The sequence below is a fragment of the Poromitra crassiceps genome (assembly GCF_964638095.1).
Source record: "Poromitra crassiceps genome assembly, chromosome: 20".
In the NCBI taxonomy this organism is placed as follows: domain Eukaryota; kingdom Metazoa; phylum Chordata; class Actinopteri; order Beryciformes; family Melamphaidae; genus Poromitra; species Poromitra crassiceps.
The window spans coordinates 29504047-29525028 of record NC_139637.1 but is presented as its reverse complement, the minus strand read 5'-3'; the positions used below and the strand labels follow the sequence as shown (position 1 = coordinate 29525028).

The 20982-nt window shown below is 39.7% G+C and overlaps 2 protein-coding genes across 4 annotated transcripts in view; one reads left to right on the top strand and one right to left on the bottom strand.

Moving 5' to 3' along the window:
• LOC310794568 (DENN domain-containing protein 2D-like) overlaps window positions 1–1497 on the top strand; it is a 76946-nt gene extending 75449 nt beyond the window's left edge. The window contains exon 17 of one of the 3 annotated variants that reach the window (XM_083656543.1): window positions 756–1497. In XM_083656543.1, the coding sequence (XP_083512669.1) occupies window positions 756–823 (68 nt within the window). In that variant the 3' untranslated portion in view covers window positions 824–1497. The remainder of the gene's footprint in view (window positions 1–755) is intronic. The other 2 variants (XM_083656545.1, XM_083656544.1) reach the window with 2 other exon arrangements.
• Window positions 1183–18414, bottom strand: LOC310795011 (DNA damage-regulated autophagy modulator protein 2-like; the record flags this gene model as incomplete). The annotated part of the gene is made up of 7 exons (XM_083657033.1): window positions 1183–1701; window positions 4599–4691; window positions 5209–5258; window positions 5980–6157; window positions 15151–15293; window positions 16514–16581; window positions 18284–18414. The coding sequence occupies 7 exons, from the start codon at window positions 18412–18414 to the stop codon at window positions 1516–1518; spliced, it is 849 nt and encodes a 282-aa protein (XP_083513159.1). The 3' UTR covers window positions 1183–1515.
• Window positions 18415–20982: the final 2568 nt, after the last annotated feature.

The window sequence follows — 20982 nt, the reverse complement described above, 5'->3', positions numbered from 1 at the left end:
TTTTCCGCTATCAGTGGGCTGTGACTTCGTGGACCAGGTTGCAATGCACACAGTAGACAGTCCAACACCAAATACACAGCTGATTGTTCGATATTCCCCTGGTGTTGCGTACCACCAAAGGACTATTGCCAGTCGCAAACGCGCTTCCAGTGGTTTTCGCCACCGGGTGATCTTGCGTGCGGGTCGGACCAGACTCAGCACGTAATACCGGGACATGCGAAAATGACGCTTCCATTCCACGTCGTCAAAATTGTTCAGAGCATCTTCCCAAAATAAATTCCCTCCTGGTCTCTCTCGCTTCCAGACGGCTCTAGTCTCACGCAGCAGCGCAGAGGTACATAATCATCAGTCATGATCTGTCCCCGGTTTAGTCTATCTTCATATTCTGCGCGACACTCTCATGGGCGAGGTGTACACACGTTGCTTAATGTTAAACAAGCAAACTTATTTCACCATTCGGAGTTTTGCCGACACGTCACTCCCCACCCGCTCTGCAGTGCCGCCCCCCCCCCCCCCCATACAGGCAATTTCGCTGATAGATTCCCACATGCCAGAGGAGAGGTGTGAAGGGAAATGTCCGATATTGACTTACAGGTAATTTTCCGGTACGCATGTGGGAAAACGGCTTACTTCTCCAAGAGCACCTGTCGCTTTTAATTCCTTTCCTCTTTGAAATCCTAAAATGTATTATCTGCTTTACATACATTAGTTAGATGATATGCAAACTAATACAACCTGTTATCCTTTTTCTGTAGGAATATTTCATAAAAAGATCATTGAATACGAGGAAAACAAGAAAAGGGACAAGACAAAGAAGCAGTAGACATCTTGTTAATAAACCGTTTGATTGTGTGTACTGTATATAAGGGATTTCCACAGGTTAACTACAGGTTATGTTGCACTGTATGTTTTATGTCATGATTAGTTTTTCTCCTAAATGATTGTGTGATTATGTCTAGAATGTAGTGGGTATTTTGAATGTTGCTGCTTCTCTGTGAAAACACTGTTGGCTCTCGGCCTGTGGCTCTAGTTTGAAATTGACACTGGATAAAATCATTTCAAATAAAGACTTTTTTAAGTCTGCCTATAAAAGTGTGCTAAATGAAAATGTAATTTCATGTAAAATCTCACCAAATGTCCAAAATGTATGCAAAATATCAGTAGTCCTGAACATTTTTGACAACGGGCCGGGTAGTGCAGCGGTAGATTCCCTTGCTGCCAAGTTACACAAGGGTTGCAGGTTCGAGCCCCCGTGTTACCTCTGGCTTGGTCGGGCGTCCATACAGGCACAAGTGGGTGTGGGTGGGAAGCCGCATTAGGGTCTTAGTGCTGGTTGCTGCCCTACTGCCTCCTTCTGGTCGGACCTGTTCGAGGGGAGGGGGAACGGGGGAATAGCGTGATCCTCCCACGCGTTACGTCCTGCCGGTGAAACTCTTCGCTGTCAGGTGAAAAGAAGCAGCTGATGACTGCACATGTATCAGAGGAAGCATGTGCTAGTCTACAACTCTCCCCACATCAGTAGAGGGCACCCCCGGGAAAGCAGGGGGAATTGGATGAGTGCAATTGGGGAGAAAAGGGGGGATTCAGATGCTGCCAGTCAGCAGTGGTGAGTGAAGCGCCCCCTGGTGGGTGTCCTCTGTAGTGACCATAGTCATACAGGTGGTTACTCTGCAGGATGGTCTGCACCCTGAGGTGCAGCTTCTGTGGAAACATCAAACACCACATGACTCACATTGCATTATGGGTACTGGACCTCTTGAAAGTTCAAAGCAACGATAAGAAAGTACGTACGCATTCAAACACATTCAAAGCTGTCAACACGTGATGGTTCAACTTTGGTTTCTCCTGATCAGTTTCCCCCCCCCCCACCACATTTAATACACATGTACTTCTTGATGAGACATTTGAGTTAATGAATGTTTGTAATGTGAACCACAAACCATGCCATGGCATTGTAAGTTGTGTGATCACAACATGACAAAAAAATGTTTTGTTGGTTTTATTTGATATTAAATGTTCGACACTTGACACTTGTGTCAGAATTTAAGAAGTCAAAGAAACCGGGGTCCATCACCAACCCCAATTCCCGCACTAGGAGGAGCATGAGACATGAGAACGCGATCTATGATGATGTGTGGGAGAAGCAGTGGAACAAACTAACACAGAGAGACTGAGTGATTGTTTAACAAGTAGACTAATGGGATTGTTCTACATATAACTAGGGATGTAACTAAAATATCTAACCTTGATACCGATACCCAGTGTTGGGCAGTAACTTAGTTATGTAATTGTATTACTTTTACCAGTGACTAGGAATGTAAGGGATTACATTTTTTTAAAAGTTATTATATTACAGTTACTAATCCAAGTAACTTCAAGTTACCGCCTTACATTCTCCAGCACTGCCACAGCTCTAAAAGTTACATTACTTACATTACATAGTTACATTACATTCTCCAGCACTGCCACAGCGCTAAAAGGAAGTGTGGAGATACGTCTGGCTATGTGAGGCTTCTGCTTTAGTTACTTTAGTTTTTTTTGTCCTGGGAAATAAATAAAAACTACCGTATTTCCTCTATTAGTGGCCTCTATTCCATTACTGGCCTCTGCTCTAATATAGGACGGGGGCACGGCCTGCACGGACAAATAAAGGCCCCTCCCTCAATACAGGCCGGGTCAAAAAAAAAAAAAAACGAAGGAGCAAAAACTACGGTGAATACGGTACTGTAAATTTCCCATAACACAACGCATCTACCGTGTGACGTAACCGGACGTAACGCAGACAAGAGAAATAAAAACAAACATGGCACCGACCAAACGAACCAGACGAAAGTTTGACGTTAAGTTTAAAGAGAGCGTTGTGCAATATGCAGCGGAACATTTGGTACAGTGTGATGTGGAATCAGCCCTTCAAGCAGAGCCTGCACGATGCCTACGACGAGTGGATAGCTGGGGACGCAGATAAGCAGTACACAGCTGGAGGTGGAAACCTAAAAGCGCCTGCTCGACGCCTGCTTGTGGACTGGGTGATCGCCGCCTGGGACAAGCTGGACAAGGATCTGATCAAAAAGTCCTTCCAAGTTTGTGGACAGTCTGTGAAAACTGACGGGAGTCAAGACAACCTCATCCACTGCTTCAAGCAGGGACAGCCCTGCGCCGCTGGACAGGAGGCTCTCGCCCAGCTGCGTTAGCGGGACCAGGAGAACAGACAGGCAGCCGAGGATGAGGAAGATGAAGAGGAACTGGTCAACAATGAACTTGTTGTTCTGGATGATGTTGATGATGATGAGGACGCGGAGGATACCGACATACTAGATGAGGAGGAGGAGGATACTGAGTGAGTGAGTGAGTGACCACCAATATTTATTTGCGTTGTTTGGTTTTATGCAATATTTTGCAATAAAAGTCATGAAAATAAAGGAGTATGTCCATGAGAGTTTAATATTAAGAAATAAAGGCCTCACTCTAATACAGGCCTCTGCTCTAATATAGGACGGGGGCTCTCTGCGGCTCAGTAAATAAAGGCCCCGGTTACTATTAGAGGAAATACGGTATGCACTGCAGCTTGGCTGAATGTTGACTCCTGCTGTAAGGTCAGTAATCAGTAATAAGTAACTAATTACACTTCCTGAGTAACTTGCCCAACACATAGAAATAAAGGAAGACAGATGGACAGACACATGCTTCTCCATAATCTCGGCCCAATAAAACCCATTACAAAATTTGCATTTGCACAGCAACCCCTGCTCTAGTCATCAGCCTATCACAACACAGCAGATTACCCCTGCTCTAGTCATCAGCCTATCACAACACAGCAGATTGCTCTAGTCATCAGCCTATCACAACACAGCAGATTACCCCTGCTCTAGTCATCAGCCTATCACAACACAACAGATTACCCCTGCTCTAGTCATCAGCCTATCACAACACAGCAGATTACCCCTGCTCATCAGAACACATTTAGCTTGTTGAAGGAACAGGTACCCCCTTCCACACCTCCAATGATGAGGGGAAAAAGCTGTACTATGTTAGATTTTCATTAGGAGAAAGCACTGCTGGTATCAATACAACTTGCAAATGAGTATTGTATCCGTGTCCAATGTGATACTTATTGATACTATCGATACTTGTTACAAATGAGTATTGTATGCATTTCAAATGTTTAGTATATACTAGTTTTAGAGGTGGAAAGTGTACTGACAAATCCTACTCAAGTACAAATATTGTTACTTCAGTGAAAATTAACTCAAGTACAAGTACAAGTACTCGTGCAGGAAATTACTCAAGTAAGAGTAAAAAAGTAGCCCATTTAAAAGTACTCGAGTAAAAGTACATTTGCGTTTGTTAGAGATTAGATTATCTGCCTGAACCCGACCAGGCCCGTGGGTTGGGGCTGAGTTGGGTCGGAATTTCCCCTCTATTCCTCGGGCCCGGGCTGGGCTCGTGGTCAGGTATAATGCCCTTTCTTTTTCACTGTTTGACTCTGCCAGGGCAGTATTGTTTTCACAACAAGACACCAACAGGACAAGGGATGTCTTGGTGTGAAAACAATATCGCCCCCATCTGGCGGAGTCAGGTTAGTGAAGAGCAGCTTTTACCTGAAAGTCTGTGATGTAGGTGAGGAAGAACATGATGAAGGAGAAGGCGAGCGACCACTCTGATGCTGAGCTGACCAGATGAGCGACGTAACCCTGAACAGACACGTGACGGCCAAAGAAGCAGAGTCAGCAAATACAAACAGAATCAAACAGAATCTTCCAGTTTCGCTCCGTAAACTTTATAGCCACTCATCTGACTTTCATTCATACCCAACCAGTCGTAAAGAGGACTTCCATCCACCTTATACACTGTCCAACATCCAAACACCAATTCTGTATCGAAAATGTAGAGGTCCCAAATTTTGGAAGTCCCTAACTCCGTTGTTGAAGCTTTTAGGGTGCAGCTAAAGCAGGAGTATTGGGCTTAATACTGTTGTTATCCAATGATGGTCTAACATTTTGTTTTGGATTGTGTTTTTTTTTTTTTTTTTTACTTTTATTTTATTCGTTCAGGACGGTTTTATGTTTTTCGATTGTATGATCAACAACCCATGATGGGAGAGGACTCTCCCAGCACTATCCACTGTTTTCACTTTTTTACATGCTTAATAAAATCTAATCTATCAATCAAAACAAAACTGGACAAACTGAATGAGTGGCAGCTGCTCACCTGCCCCCCCGGGCTCCAGCTCAGCTTACTGCTAACATCAGCTCCACCTCCTGGCAGGTCATCATACAGCATGACTGATGACACAAACACTGTGTGTGTGTGTGTGTGTGTGTGTGTGTGTGTGTGTGTGTGTGTGTGTGTGTGTGTGTGTGTGTGTGTGTGTGTGTGTGTGTGTGTGTGTGTGTGTGTGTGTGTGTGTGTGTGTGGGTGTGCGCGCACACGTGCGAGCGTGTGTGTGTGTGTGTGTGTGTGTGAGTGTGAAACAGAGAGGAAAGGTGAGAAAAACAACATGGTTGAGGGTGTACAGTGAAGACTATTTGGTAAATGGTAAATGGCCTGCATTTATATAGCGCTTTTATCCAAAGCGCTTTACAATCAGTAGATAGTCTAGACGTTTCCAGATATTAGGGATGTAATGTTGTGCCCGCTAGATGTTTCCAGATGTTCTGGATGTGTTCACTAGATGTTTCCAGATGTTCTGGATGTTGTGCCCACTAGATGTTTCCAGATGTTCTGGATGTTGTGCCCACTAGATGTTTCCAGATGTTCTGGATGTTGTGCCCACTAGATGTTTCCAGATGTTCTGGATGTGTTCACTAGATGTTTCCAGATGTTCTGGATGTTGTGCCCACTAGATGTTTCCAGATGTTCTGGATGTTGTGCCCACTAGATGTTTCCAGATGTTCTGGATGTTGTGCCCACTAGATGTTTCCAGATGTTCTGGATGTTGTGCCCACTAGATGTTTCCAGATGTTATGGATGTGTGCTCACTTGTGATGACGCTAGCCAGGGTCCAGAGGCCAACAGCAGTACGAGCCCACAGGATGTCCTTTCTGTGGAAGCGAGGCTGCATGTAGTAAGACATGGCTGTCTGGAGCAGGATGTAGAGCACTCCTGAGCCAAAGGTCACCGTCGCCGCCAACAGGTGCACAGAGGTGATGGCACTTCTCTGAGGAATTGCAAAGATACCGCATGTTATTCTGTCCTCCAATGTGGTAGTAGCAGTAATAGTAGCAAAATAATTCTAGAGGAAAGACTGAATACCAGGAGACCAGGGGTGTAACCTCGGTGCCCTGGCTAAATTCCCAAACGGGCCTTGCTTCAATCATGGCCACCTAATCATCCCTCGATACTTAATTGGCACATTCAGTCCTCAACTCTCCACCGTGATAGCTGATGTGTGGTGATAGCTGATGTGTGGTGATAGCTGATGTGTGGTGATAGCTGATGTGTGGTGAGCGTTCTGGCGCAAACTGGCTGCCGTGCGTCACCCAGGTGGGTGCTACACATCGGTGGTGGATGAGTTGAGTTCCGTCCCCTGATATGTGAAGCGCTTGGAGTGTCTTGAAAGGCACTATATAAATCTAATCAATTGTTATCACTTATGTATAGAATTGCTGATGTCACCAGTGATGTCACTCGAGCATTCAATGATGATATTCAGCCCGATTGCATGTAAAATGGCAGAGCTGTGGCCGAGCACAATTCTGCTCACACACAGACACTTCGCATTCTTATTATAGGATTGGTATCCAAACCCTACAACATATAGCATTCTGAATGAAGAAATAACCCATATCAGTCAAACCCTACAACATATAGCATTCTGAATGAAGAAATAACCCATATCAGTCAAACCCTACAACATATAGCATTCTGAATGAAGAAATAACCCATATCAGTCAAACCCTACAACATATAGCATTCTGAATGAAGAAATAACCCATATCAGTCAAACCCTACAACATATAGCATTCTGAATGAAGAAATAACCCATATCAGACAAACCCTACAACATATAGCATTCTGAATGAAGAAATAACCCATATCAGACAAACCCTACAACATATAGCATTCTGAATTAAGAAATAACCCATATCAGTCAAACCCTACAACATATAGCATTCTAAATGAAGAAATAACCCATATCAGTCAAACCCTATAACATATAGCATTCTAAATGAAGAAATAACCCATATCAGTCAAACCCTACAACATATAGCATTCTGAATTAAGAAATAACCCATATCAGTCAAACCCTACAACATATAGCATTCTAAATGAAGAAATAACCCATATCAGACAAACCCTACAACATATAGCATTCTGAATGAAGAAATAACCCATATCAGACAAACCCTACAACATATAGCATTCTGAATGAAGAAATAACCCATATCAGTCAAACCCTACAACATATAGCATTCTGAATGAAGAAATAACCCATATCAGTCAAACCCTACAACATATAGCATTCTGAATGAAGAAATAACCCATATCAGTCAAACCCTACAACATATAGCATTCTGAATTAAGAAATAACCCATATCAGACAAACCCTACATGATTGATTTTCTTTATTTAAGTGTCATGCCCTAGAGATAAAGTTAGCAGTTTTAAATACCTCAGTCTTAAACAACCACTCCAACTTCTGGCCATCATCTGCCCAGAAGAGCTCAGGTCTTTGCTTTTGCATTTCGTCAAATAAGGAAATCCTCAAATCATCATATAAAGTACAATAAAACATGAAATGAAACTCATTTTCAACATCCTTTAGATCACAGACATTGCATATGCTGTTCTCTTCTGGTATAGCTGTGAACCGCCCTACTTCAATGGCAAGAGGCAGGATACCAATTCTCAGCTGAGCACATAAAGACCTCTGGTTTCTGGTTAGAAAGGAAGTGACATAGGGCTCAGAACCAAAACACTGCTTCATCTGAACATATGATCTAAGCTTAGGTTTAGACCATATGTCGTTTGCCCATCCCTCTCTGTAATTAAGAGATAACTTTTGTTTCAACATATTAACGTTACAGCAAAGCATTTTGTGAAAAATATATGCCAGGTCTGCCTCTCTAAGAGTAGAACACATTTCCTTTATCCAGGGGTGACTATGAGCCTTGTCCCAGTTGAAGACCTTCTTTGTTAACCTACTCTCTGGCATATTAATGAAGCGGTTCCATAGCCGTATCATTTCTCCCTTTAGTCTAATCTCCACCGGTTCCCAACCCATATCACCCTGTATGGCAAGAATAGGGGCAAATGCATGTACCCCAAGGAAGCATCTTATGGCTCTATTCTGGATGGAATTTACTTTTTTTGCATCCTTGCAACCCCATACTCCAGCTGCATAACTAAAAATGGGACAAACACATGCTTCATAAAGCTGTGAGTATGTGGAATAGCCAATGTCTTTACAGAATTTCACTTTACCTATTATTGAGCCAACAGCTCTTCCTGCAGAGTCTGCCAAAATTCCAATCCCGGAATCATAGGACATAAATTCATCCAGAGTAAAGCCCAAGTATTTATAAAAATCTGTATATTCCAGAGGCAGTGTTCCAAATAAGAAATTCTGCAGAGATCTTTCAGTACCCTTTTTTCTGAAGTGCATGATCTGAGTTTTACTCTGGTTGATCATAAGCCTCCATTTAGAGCACCAAAGATTAACAATATTCAACATCTTCTGCAGGGTGTTTCCTGACTCTGCCAGGAGGATTATATCGTCCGCATAAAGTAAACATTCTAAAACAACATCATCCAATTGTATCCCTAAACCAGAATTTTTTATCTCCAGGGCTAGATCGTTAACAAAAATGGCAAAGAGCGTGGGGGATAAAACAACATATAGCATTCTGAATGAAGAAATAACCCATATCAGACAAACCCTACAACATAGCATTCTGAATGAATGAATAACTCATATCAGTCAAACCCTACAACATATAGCATTCTGAATGAAGAAATAACCCATATCAGTCAAACCCTACAACATATAGCATTCTGATTGAAGCAACATAGCATTCTGAATGAAGAAATAACCCATATCAGACAAACCCTACAACATATAGCATTCTGAATGAAGAAATAACCCATATCAGACAAACCCTACAACATGTAGCATTCTGAATGAAGAAATAACCCATATCAGTCAAACCCTACAACATATAGCATTCTGAATGAAGAAATAACCCATATCAGTCAAACCCTACAACATATAGCATTCTGAATGAAGAAATAACCCATATCAGTCAAACCCTACAACATATAGCATTCTGAATGAAGAAATAACCCATATCAGTCAAACCCTACAACATATAGCATTCTGAATGAAGAAATAACCCATATCAGTCAAACCCTACAACATATAGCATTCTGAATGAAGAAATAACCCATATCAGTCAAACCCTACAACATATAGCATTCTGAATGAAGAAATAACCCATATCAGTCAAACCCTACAACATATAGCATTCTGAATGAAGAAATAACCCATATCAGACAAACCCTACAACATATAGCATTCTGAATGAAGAAATAACCCATATCAGTCAAACCCTACAACATATAGCATTCTGAATGAAGAAATAACCCATATCAGTCAAACCCTACAACATATAGCATTCTGAATGAAGAAATAACCCATATCAGTCAAACCCTACAACATATAGCATTCTGAATTAAGAAATAACCCATATCAGTCAAACCCTACAACATATAGCATTCTAAATGAAGAAATAACCCATATCAGACAAACCCTACAACATATAGCATTCTGAATGAAGAAATAACCCATATCAGACAAACCCTACAACATATAGCATTCTGAATGAAGAAATAACCCATATCAGTCAAACCCTACAACATATAGCATTCTGAATGAAGAAATAACCCATATCAGTCAAACCCTACAACATATAGCATTCTGAATGAAGAAATAACCCATATCAGTCAAACCCTACAACATATAGCATTCTGAATGAAGAAATAACCCATATCAGTCAAACCCTACAACATATAGCATTCTGAATGAAGAAATAACCCATATCAGTCAAACCCTACAACATATAGCATTCTGAATGAAGAAATAACCCATATCAGTCAAACCCTACAACATATAGCATTCTGAATGAAGAAATAACCCATATCAGACAAACCCTACAACATATAGCATTCTGAATGAAGAAATAACCCATATCAGACAAACCCTACAACATATAGCATTCTGAATGAAGAAATAACCCATATCAGACAAACCCTACAACATATAGCATTCTGAATGAAGAAATAACCCATATCAGACAAACCCTACAACATATAGCATTCTGAATGAAGAAATAACCCATATCAGTCAAACCCTACAACATATAGCATTCTGAATGAAGAAATAACCCATATCAGTCAAACCCTACAACATATAGCATTCTGAATGAAGAAATAACCCATATCAGTCAAACCCTACAACATATAGCATTCTGAATGAAGAAATAACCCATATCAGTCAAACCCTACAACATATAGCATTCTGAATGAAGAAATAACCCATATCAGTCAAACCCTACAACATATAGCATTCTGAATGAAGAAATAACCCATATCAGACAAACCCTACAACATATAGCATTCTGAATGAAGAAATAACCCATATCAGTCAAACCCTACAACATATAGCATTCTGAATGAAGAAATAACCCATATCAGTCAAACCCTACAACATATAGCATTCTGAATGAAGAAATAACCCATATCAGTCAAACCCTACAACATATAGCATTCTGAATGAATAAATAACCCATATCAGTCAAACCCTACAACATATAGCATTCTGAATGAAGAAATAACCCATATCAGACAAACCCTACAACATATAGCATTCTGAATGAATAAATAACCCATATCAGTCAAACCCTACAACATATAGCATTCTAAATGAATAAATAACCCATATCAGTCAAACCCTACAACATATAGCATTCTGAATGAATAAATAACCCATATCAGTCAAACCCTACAACATATAGCATTCTGAATGAAGAAATAACCCATATCAGACAAACCCTACAACATATAGCATTCTGAATGAAGAAATAACCCATATCAGACAAACCCTACAACATATAGCATTCTGAATGAAGAAATAACCCATATCAGTCAAACCCTACAACATATAGCATTCTGAATGAAGAAATAACCCATATCAGTCAAACCCTACAACATATAGCATTCTGAATGAAGAAATAACCCATATCAGTCAAACCCTACAACATATAGCATTCTGAATGAAGAAATAACCCATATCAGTCAAACCCTACAACATATAGCATTCTGAATGAAGAAATAACCCATATCAGTCAAACCCTACAACATATAGCATTCTGAATGAAGAAATAACCCATATCAGACAAACCCTACAACATATAGCATTCTGAATGAAGAAATAACCCATATCAGTCAAACCCTACAACATATAGCATTCTGAATGAAGAAATAACCCATATCAGTCAAACCCTACAACATATAGCATTCTGAATGAAGAAATAACCCATATCAGTCAAACCCTACAACATATAGCATTCTGAATGAATAAATAACCCATATCAGTCAAACCCTACAACATATAGCATTCTGAATGAAGAAATAACCCATATCAGACAAACCCTACAACATATAGCATTCTGAATGAAGAAATAACGCATATCAGTCAAACCCTACAACATATAGCATTCTGAATGAAGAAATAACCCATATCAGACAAACCCTACAACATATAGCATTCTGAATGAAGAAATAACCCATATGAGTCCAACCCTACAACATATAGCATTCTGAATGAAGAAATAACCCATATCAGACAAACCCTACAACATATAGCATTCTGAATGAAGAAATAACCCATATCAGTCAAACCCTACAACATATAGCATTCTGAATGAAGAAATAACCCATATCAGACAAACCCTACAACATATAGCATTCTGAATGAAGAAATAACCCATATCAGTCAAACCCTACAACATATAGCATTCTGAATGAAGAAATAACCCATATCAGACAAACCCTACAACATATAGCATTCTGAATGAAGAAATAACCCATATGAGTCAAACCCTACAACATATAGCATTCTGAATGAAGAAATAACCCATATCAGTCAAACCCTACAACATATAGCATTCTGAATGAAGAAATAACCCATATCAGTCAAACCCTACAACATATAGCATTCTGAATGAAGAAATAACCCATATCAGTCAAACCCTACAACATATAGCATTCTGAATGAAGAAATAACCCATATCAGTCAAACCCTACAACATATAGCATTCTGAATGAAGAAATAACCCATATCAAACAAACCCTACAACATATAGCATTCTGAATGAAGAAATAACCCATATCAGTCAAACCCTACAACATATAGCATTCTGAATGAAGAAATAACCCATATCAGTCAAACCCTACAACATATAGCATTCTGAATGAAGAAATAACCCATATCAGTCAAACCCTACAACATATAGCATTCTGAATGAAGAAATAACCCATATCAGTCAAACCCTACAACATATAGCATTCTGAATGAAGAAATAACCCATATCAGACAAACCCTACAACATATAGCATTCTGAATGAAGAAATAACCCATATCAGTCAAACCCTACAACATATAGCATTCTGAATGAAGAAATAACCCATATCAGTCAAACCCTACAACATATAGCATTCTGAATGAAGAAATAACCCATATCAGTCAAACCCTACAACATATAGCATTCTGAATGAAGAAATAACCCATATCAGTCAAACCCTACAACATATAGCATTCTGAATGAAGAAATAACCCATATCAGACAAACCCTACAACATATAACATTCTGAATGAAGAAATAACCCATATCAGTCAAACCCTACAACATATAGCATTCTGAATGAAGAAATAACCCATATCAGTCAAACCCTACAACATATAGCATTCTGAATGAAGAAATAACCCATATCAGTCAAACCCTACAACATATAGCATTCTGAATGAAGAAATAACCCATATCAGTCAAACCCTACAACATAATAACATTCTGAATGAAGAAATAACCCATATCAGTCAAACCCTACAACATATAGCATTCTGAATGAAGAAATAACCCATATCAGACAAACCCTACAACATATAGCATTCTGAATGAAGAAATAACCCATATCAGACAAACCCTACAACATATAGCATTCTGAATGAAGAAATAACCCATATCAGACAAACCCTACAACATATAGCATTCTGAATGAAGAAATAACCCATATCAGTCAAACCCTACAACATATAGCATTCTGAATGAAGAAATAACCCATATCAGTCAAACCCTACAACATATAGCATTCTGAATGAAGAAATAACCCATATCAGACAAACCCTACAACATATAGCATTCTGAATGAAGAAATAACCCATATCAGTCAAACCCTACAACATATAGCATTCTGAATGAAGAAATAACCCATATCAGTCAAACGCTACAACATATAGCATTCTGAATGAAGAAATAACCCATATCAGTCAAACCCTACAACATATAGCATTCTGAATGAAGAAATAACCCATATCAGTCAAACCCTACAACATATAGCATTCTGAATGAAGAAATAACCCATATCAGTCAAACCCTACAACATATAGCATTCTGAATGAAGAAATAACCCATATCAGTCAAACCCTACAACATATAACATTCTGAATGAAGAAATAACCCATATCAGTCAAACCCTACAACATATAGCATTCTGAATGAAGAAATAACCCATATCAGACAAACCCTACAACATATAGCATTCTGAATGAAGAAATAACCCATATCAGTCAAACCCTACAACATATAGCATTCTGAATGAAGAAATAACCCATATCAGACAAACCCTACAACATATAGCATTCTGAATGAAGAAATAACCCATATCAGTCAAACCCTACAACATATAGCATTCTGAATGAAGAAATAACCCATATCAGACAAACCCTACAACATATAGCATTCTGAATGAAGAAATAACCCATATCAGTCAAACCCTACAACATATAACATTCTGAATGAAGAAATAACCCATATCAGTCAAACCCTACAACATATAGCATTCTGAATGAAGAAATAACCCATATCAGACAAACCCTACAACATATAGCATTCTGAATGAAGAAATAACCCATATCAGTCAAACCCTACAACATATAGCATTCTGAATGAAGAAATAACCCATATCAGACAAACCCTACAACATATAGCATTCTGAATGAAGAAATAACCCATATCAGACAAACCCTACAACATATAGCATTCTGAATGAAGAAATAACCCATATCAGACAAACCCTACAACATATAGCATTCTGAATGAAGAAATAACCCATATCAGTCAAACCCTACAACATATAGCATTCTGAATGAAGAAATAACCCATATCAGTCAAACCCTACAACATATAGCATTCTGAATGAAGAAATAACCCATATCAGTCAAACCCTACAACATATAGCATTCTGAATGAAGAAATAACCCATATCAGTCAAACCCTACAACATATAGCATTCTGAATGAAGAAATAACCCATATCAGACAAACCCTACAACATATAGCATTCTGAATGAAGAAATAACCCATATCAGTCAAACCCTACAACATATAGCATTCTGAATGAAGAAATAACCCATATCAGTCAAACCCTACAACATATAGCATTCTGAATGAAGAAATAACCCATATCAGACAAACCCTACAACATATAGCATTCTGAATGAAGAAATAACCCATATCAGTCAAACCCTACAACATATAGCATTCTGAATGAAGAAATAACCCATATCAGTCAAACCCTACAACATATAGCATTCTGAATGAAGAAATAACCCATATCAGTCAAACCCTACAACATATAGCATTCTGAATGAAGAAATAACCCATATCAGTCAAACCCTACAACATATAGCATTCTAAATGAAGAAATAACCCATATCAGTCAAACCCTACAACATATAGCATTCTGAATGAAGAAATAACCCATATCAGTCAAACCCTACAACATATAGCATTCTGAATGAAGAAATAACCCATATCAGTCAAACCCTACAACATATAGCATTCTGAATGAAGAAATAACTGTCAAACTTGTTTACCTGAAAATTTGCAACAAAGCACATGCCCAGTGAGGTGAGCCAGCCCAGGATCAGAGCAGCAGAATTGAGTCTGTGTAGCCTGGCTTCACCTCCTATAGCCAGGGCTTCCACCTGTTTATACCTCACGTAGACAGTGGAGAGACCTACACAGTACACACACACATGCACACGCACACACACACGCACGCACGCACGCATGCACACACACACACACACACACACACACAGGTTTATACCGCACGACAGTGGGAGACCTACACACAAAGCCACACCTGTTCATACCGCACATTAACGGTTAGTTAATACTTAATAAGCCTTAATATGTTTTTGTTCAAATATATTGTTAAAATTGAAAATGCAAAAAAATAAAATAAAATAAGCCTTGCTCTGCCTTGCCCCTAGAATGATCAAATTCCAAGCCTGCAGACTCAACTTTGATGACTTGGACTCGGACTCGGATAATGGGGACGCGAGACTCCACTCGGACTCGAGATATAGTGACTTAACTACAACACTGCTATACTGTATTTATTGTTATTTCAAATAGCTATTCTGGCTTTTTTTGTTAGTGCCATTTTGCCCATGGGGCGAGACCACCCATGGAGCCAGGAAAAAACAATGGAATGCAAAGTATTACCCAATCAGCAGATACAGTATGTATATCCCATACTATTATTACCCAATCAGCAGATACAGTATGTATATCCCATACTATTATTACCCAATCAGCAGATACAGTATATCCCACCATTATTTGCCATTATGGCATTATGAAAAATGCCATGAAACAATAAAAAGAGGAGCAAATGAAAGCCACTGAAAACCACTTTATAAATGTTCATTCTGAATATCATTGTGTAATTGAAAATAAAATCCATTAAAAAAAGAAATACAATTTAAATTGAATATAATCATGTTATGAAAGCAATAACTATGAAATAATCCTATTTAATCATTTTGAAATGAAAGAAACAAACAATGAATTATTAATGTATTTACTGATTATTTGATATATTTCTGTATTTACTTGCATAATTATTTAATTCGCCGAGACATCTATTTATTTCATTGTGACTAATTTGGTTCTACAGTTTTCTAGCAGTTTACTGTAATGTTGTAGTCATTGAAAGACAGCACTGTTATAGAAGAATATTGTATCAAAGCAGAGGAGGGGTATATGTAGGGAGAAGAGGGGTGAGGAGTTATCAGAGGAGAGTCGGTGCGAGGGACAGAATGTAGGGAAACAGTGGATGGATAAATCCAGAAGGAGGTGGTAATGCAACATAAAGGATGCCAACTGCCATAAAACACCACAGAAGAAGAAGAAAGCCGAGGAGGATGTTGGCACAACAGGCAGTCTTACCGAAGAAGGAGGCGATGCTTAGCATGAAGCCAAAGAGACAGCTCTCTGGGAGCTCAGAGCTCGTATCACTGTGAACACATAGTAAGAAGACACAATCTCTCAGAATCTGATCAAACTAGAAGAATTCAATCATTGCTAAAATGACATGAAATATTGACAAAAGCTGTTGACAATGTTCTAGTGACAGTTCTAATCAGACTTTAAGATCATTCACATTTAGTTGACAGTGGCACTGTTGTTATAGCAGTCACAAAATAAGTTTTGTGATTGCTATATGTATGGAAAAGGAGGGGCCTAGCAAGTGAGACTGATTGAACATCCAAATATCAGGGTCAGCTTTTGACAGGGTCAAGGCTGATTTACCTGATGTAGGGTATCACAGGAGGCTGATTTACCTGATGTAGGGTATCACAGGGTCAAGGCTGATTTTACCTGATGTAGGGTATCACAGGGTCAAGGCTGATTTGACCTGATGTAGGGTATCACAGGGTCAAGGCTGATTTTACCTGATGTAGGGTATCACAGGGGGCTGATTTACCTGATGTAGGGTATCACAGTGTCAAGGCTGATTTACCTGATGTAGGGTATCACAGTGTCAAGGCTGATTTACCTGATGTAGGGTATCACAGGGGGCTGATTTACCTGATGTAGGGTATCACAGTGTCAAGGCTGATTTACCTGATGTAGAGTATCACAGTGTCAAGGCTGATTTACCTGATGTAGGGTATCACAGGGTCAAGGCTGATTTTACCTGATGTAGGGTATCACAGTGTCAAGGCTGATTTTACCTGATGTAGGGTATCACAGGGTCAAGGCTGATTTTACCTGATGTAGGGTATCACAGGGTCAAGGCTGATTTACCTGATGTAGGGTATCACAGGGTCAAGGCTGATTTACCTGATGTAGGGTATCACAGGGTCAAGGCTGATTTACCTGATGTAGGGTATCACAGGGTCAAGGCTGATTTACCTGATGTAGGGTATCACAGTGTCAAGACTGATTTTACCTGATGTAGGGTATCACAGGGTCAAGGCTGATTTTACCTGATGTAGGGTATTACAGGGGGCTGATTTACCTGATGTAGGGTATCACAGTGTCAAGGCTGATTTACCTGATGTAGGGTATCACAGGGTCAAGGCTGATTTACCTGATGTAGGGTATCACAGGGTCAAGGCTGATTTTACCTGATGTAGAGTATCACAGTGTCAAGGCTGATTTACCTGATGTAGGGTATCACAGGGTCAAGGCTGATTTTACCTGATGTAGGGTATCACAGTGTCAAGGCTGATTTACCTGATGTAGGGTATCACAGGGTCAAGGCTGATTTACCTGATGTAGGGTATCACAGGGTCAAGGCTGATTTACCTGATGTAGGGTATCACAGGGTCAAGGCTGATTTTACCTGATGTAGAGTATCACAGGGTCAAGGCTGATTTTACCTGATGTAGGGTATCACAGTGTCAAGGCTGATTTTACCTGATGTAGGGTATCACAGGGTCAAGGCTGATTTACCTGATGTAGGGTATCACAGGGTCAAGGCTGATTTTACCTGATGTAGGGTATCACAGGGTCAAGGCTGATTTGACCTGATGTAGGGTATTACAGGGTCAAGGCTGATTTTACCTGATGTAGGGTATCACAGGGTCAAGGCTGATTTTACCTGATGTAGAGTATCACAGGGTCAAGGCTGATTTTACCTGATGTAGGGTATCACAGTGTCAAGGCTGATTTACCTGATGTAGGGTATCACAGGGTCAAGGCTGATTTTACCTGATGTAGGGTATCACAGGGTCAATGTGGCCCAGCAGCACAGCAATCACATAGTTCAGGATGAAGGCGGCCAACGACCAGACAACCAATGTTACAGGGAGGAAACAAACTCCCCTCTGAAACCACCACATCTTTCCTCGAGAGTTAAGGATGCAGAAAAAACTCCCTGTAAAACACAGACAACCTGCAGGCAGTAAGAAGCAAGCAGTCATTGGTTGTTGGTTGGTTCAACACTGTGCAGAAGAGTGCTACGCACACCAAGTCCTTGTAGTGGTGCTGGTCCACGGGAGAACAAACTGAGTTTTTTTTGTCTCATGAGAGACAAAGATGTAGCCGCACACACTATAGCCAAAGTGCCAATATTTATTGAGGACACAGAGAAAAGAAAACCAACGTTTCGGCAGCAAGCTGCCTTCTCCCTGAAGAAGGCAGCTTGCTGCCGAAACGTTGGTTTTCTTTTCTCTGTGTCCTCAATAAATATTGGCACTTTGGCTATAGTGTGTGCGGCTACATCTTTGTCTCTCATGAGACAAAAAAACCTCGGTTGGTTCAACACAACATGTGCGCGCATGCACGCTTCTTCTTCTTCTTCTCTAGCCTACAAGCATGTAACTTCCTTGATTGTTATTGTTGATAATTTTTAAATTTAAATAGGCTACATTTTCAGTATATCAATAATGCAATCATTTCCCGAAACATTCCCAAACAAGAAAGGAACATAGTGCACTGCAAAATATTTTTAATTACATTTGTAAAATAAATAAATAAATAAATTCTGTTGTTGAAAAAAATAATCTCGCCACTAGGGGGTGCTGCAGCACCCGTACTTCTCGCGGCCCTGTAGGTAGACAATCATTATATACATATATATATATATATATATATATATATATATATATATATATATATATATATGTATATATATATATATATATATAAATATATAAATATAATTATATATATATATATATATATATGTATATATATATATATATAAATATATATATATCATTATATATATATATATATATATATATATATATATATATATATATATATATATATATATATACCAAGGTACTTAGTGCTTTCTAGGAATTCAAGCAAACATCCAAACTTGCAAAAATGTCAGCCAGCCTATGAAATGCCTTTGTCATCAAGTGGGACAAGCAACTGGTTTGAATAAATGAATGAATGAATGAATGTACGTATCAAAATAGCGGTAGCTTACCTTGATGAAAGCTGAAAATGGCACCCAGCTTCTAATGTAAACCGGCCTTTATTTGTCCAAAAGTGCAGCCGTGGTCAGTTAAAGAAAGGCGGGACTCGCATTTGTGCCATCTTCGTGTGCAAAGCTGGGTGAAAAAATGTCAACAATGTACAATGTTTTTTGTACCTTTCCACCCACTTTGCCTCCAGGCATTCCCCTGGTGGAGATCATAAAAATACAAAAGTCACTTACCACATGAAAACAGCTCATAGTGTCTTCAGACACATTTGAGGCATGTGGGTGTGACTGTTTTTCAGCTTAGTGTCTCTACCTCTACACACACACACACCCCCGCCCCCCCCCCCACACACACACCCCCCGCCCCCCCCCCCCCCCCCACACACACACCCCCCCGCCCCCCCACACACACACACACCCCTGGCCCTCAGCTTAATCCAAAGCCTGTGACTCCTCTCAGATGACTTAAATTACACATCATTTACCTTTCATTGGCCCAGTTCAGGCAGGCTTCAACCACAAAGTATGCACGCACGCACAAACACACACACACACACAGACGCACGCACGCACACACACGCGCGCGTACACACACACACACGCACGCACACACACGCGCGCGCACACACACACACGCACACACACACACGCACACACACAGACACGGATAGACACAGATCTCCCTCTGTGATAAGAAAAGAAAAAAATGCTTCAAAAATAAACAGTAAATGGAAAACATGTTGTCCTCCACCAGCTCCACCCTGCTGTCCCGGCCTTTGCTCCACCCCCTCTGCTGATCTGGGTAGAGTTCTAGACTAGCACATGCTTCCTAGTCTAGGAGCGGTGGGGTTGAACCTCTTTTTGACATATACTTTTTTTCTTTCCCTGCTGATTCTTGTAGTTTGGGGGTACCTATTCAAAATACAGGAGGGTGCCCGACTGCCCGCTGATATCCCTTGAGCATTTTCAGATGCCACAATCTCAGAAAAAATATTGTATTATTTATGTTTTATGAAATCTCATACAAAATACTCAATTCAAATGCATCAACATTGGTTTTCTCCCATGTTTATTCATAGAGGAGGTGATGTATTTGATTCCAAATTAATTCATATTAACCCTTTCAGGCCATGCCAAGAAAACACCTTTTATGACAATACGGGTCATGCTGGGTCAGAACACCCATTGAGCCTTTGTTCATTGGCATGTAGAGATTCAGAAATAGATGATACACACTGTATCTGTGATATACACACTGTATGATATACACACTGTATGATATACACACTGTATGTGTGATATGATACACACTGTATCTGTGATATACACACTGTATGATATACACACTGTATGATATACACACTGTATGTGTGATATGATACACACTGTATCTGTGATATACACACTGTATGATACACACTGTATGATATACACACTGTATGTGTGATATACACACTGTATGATACACACT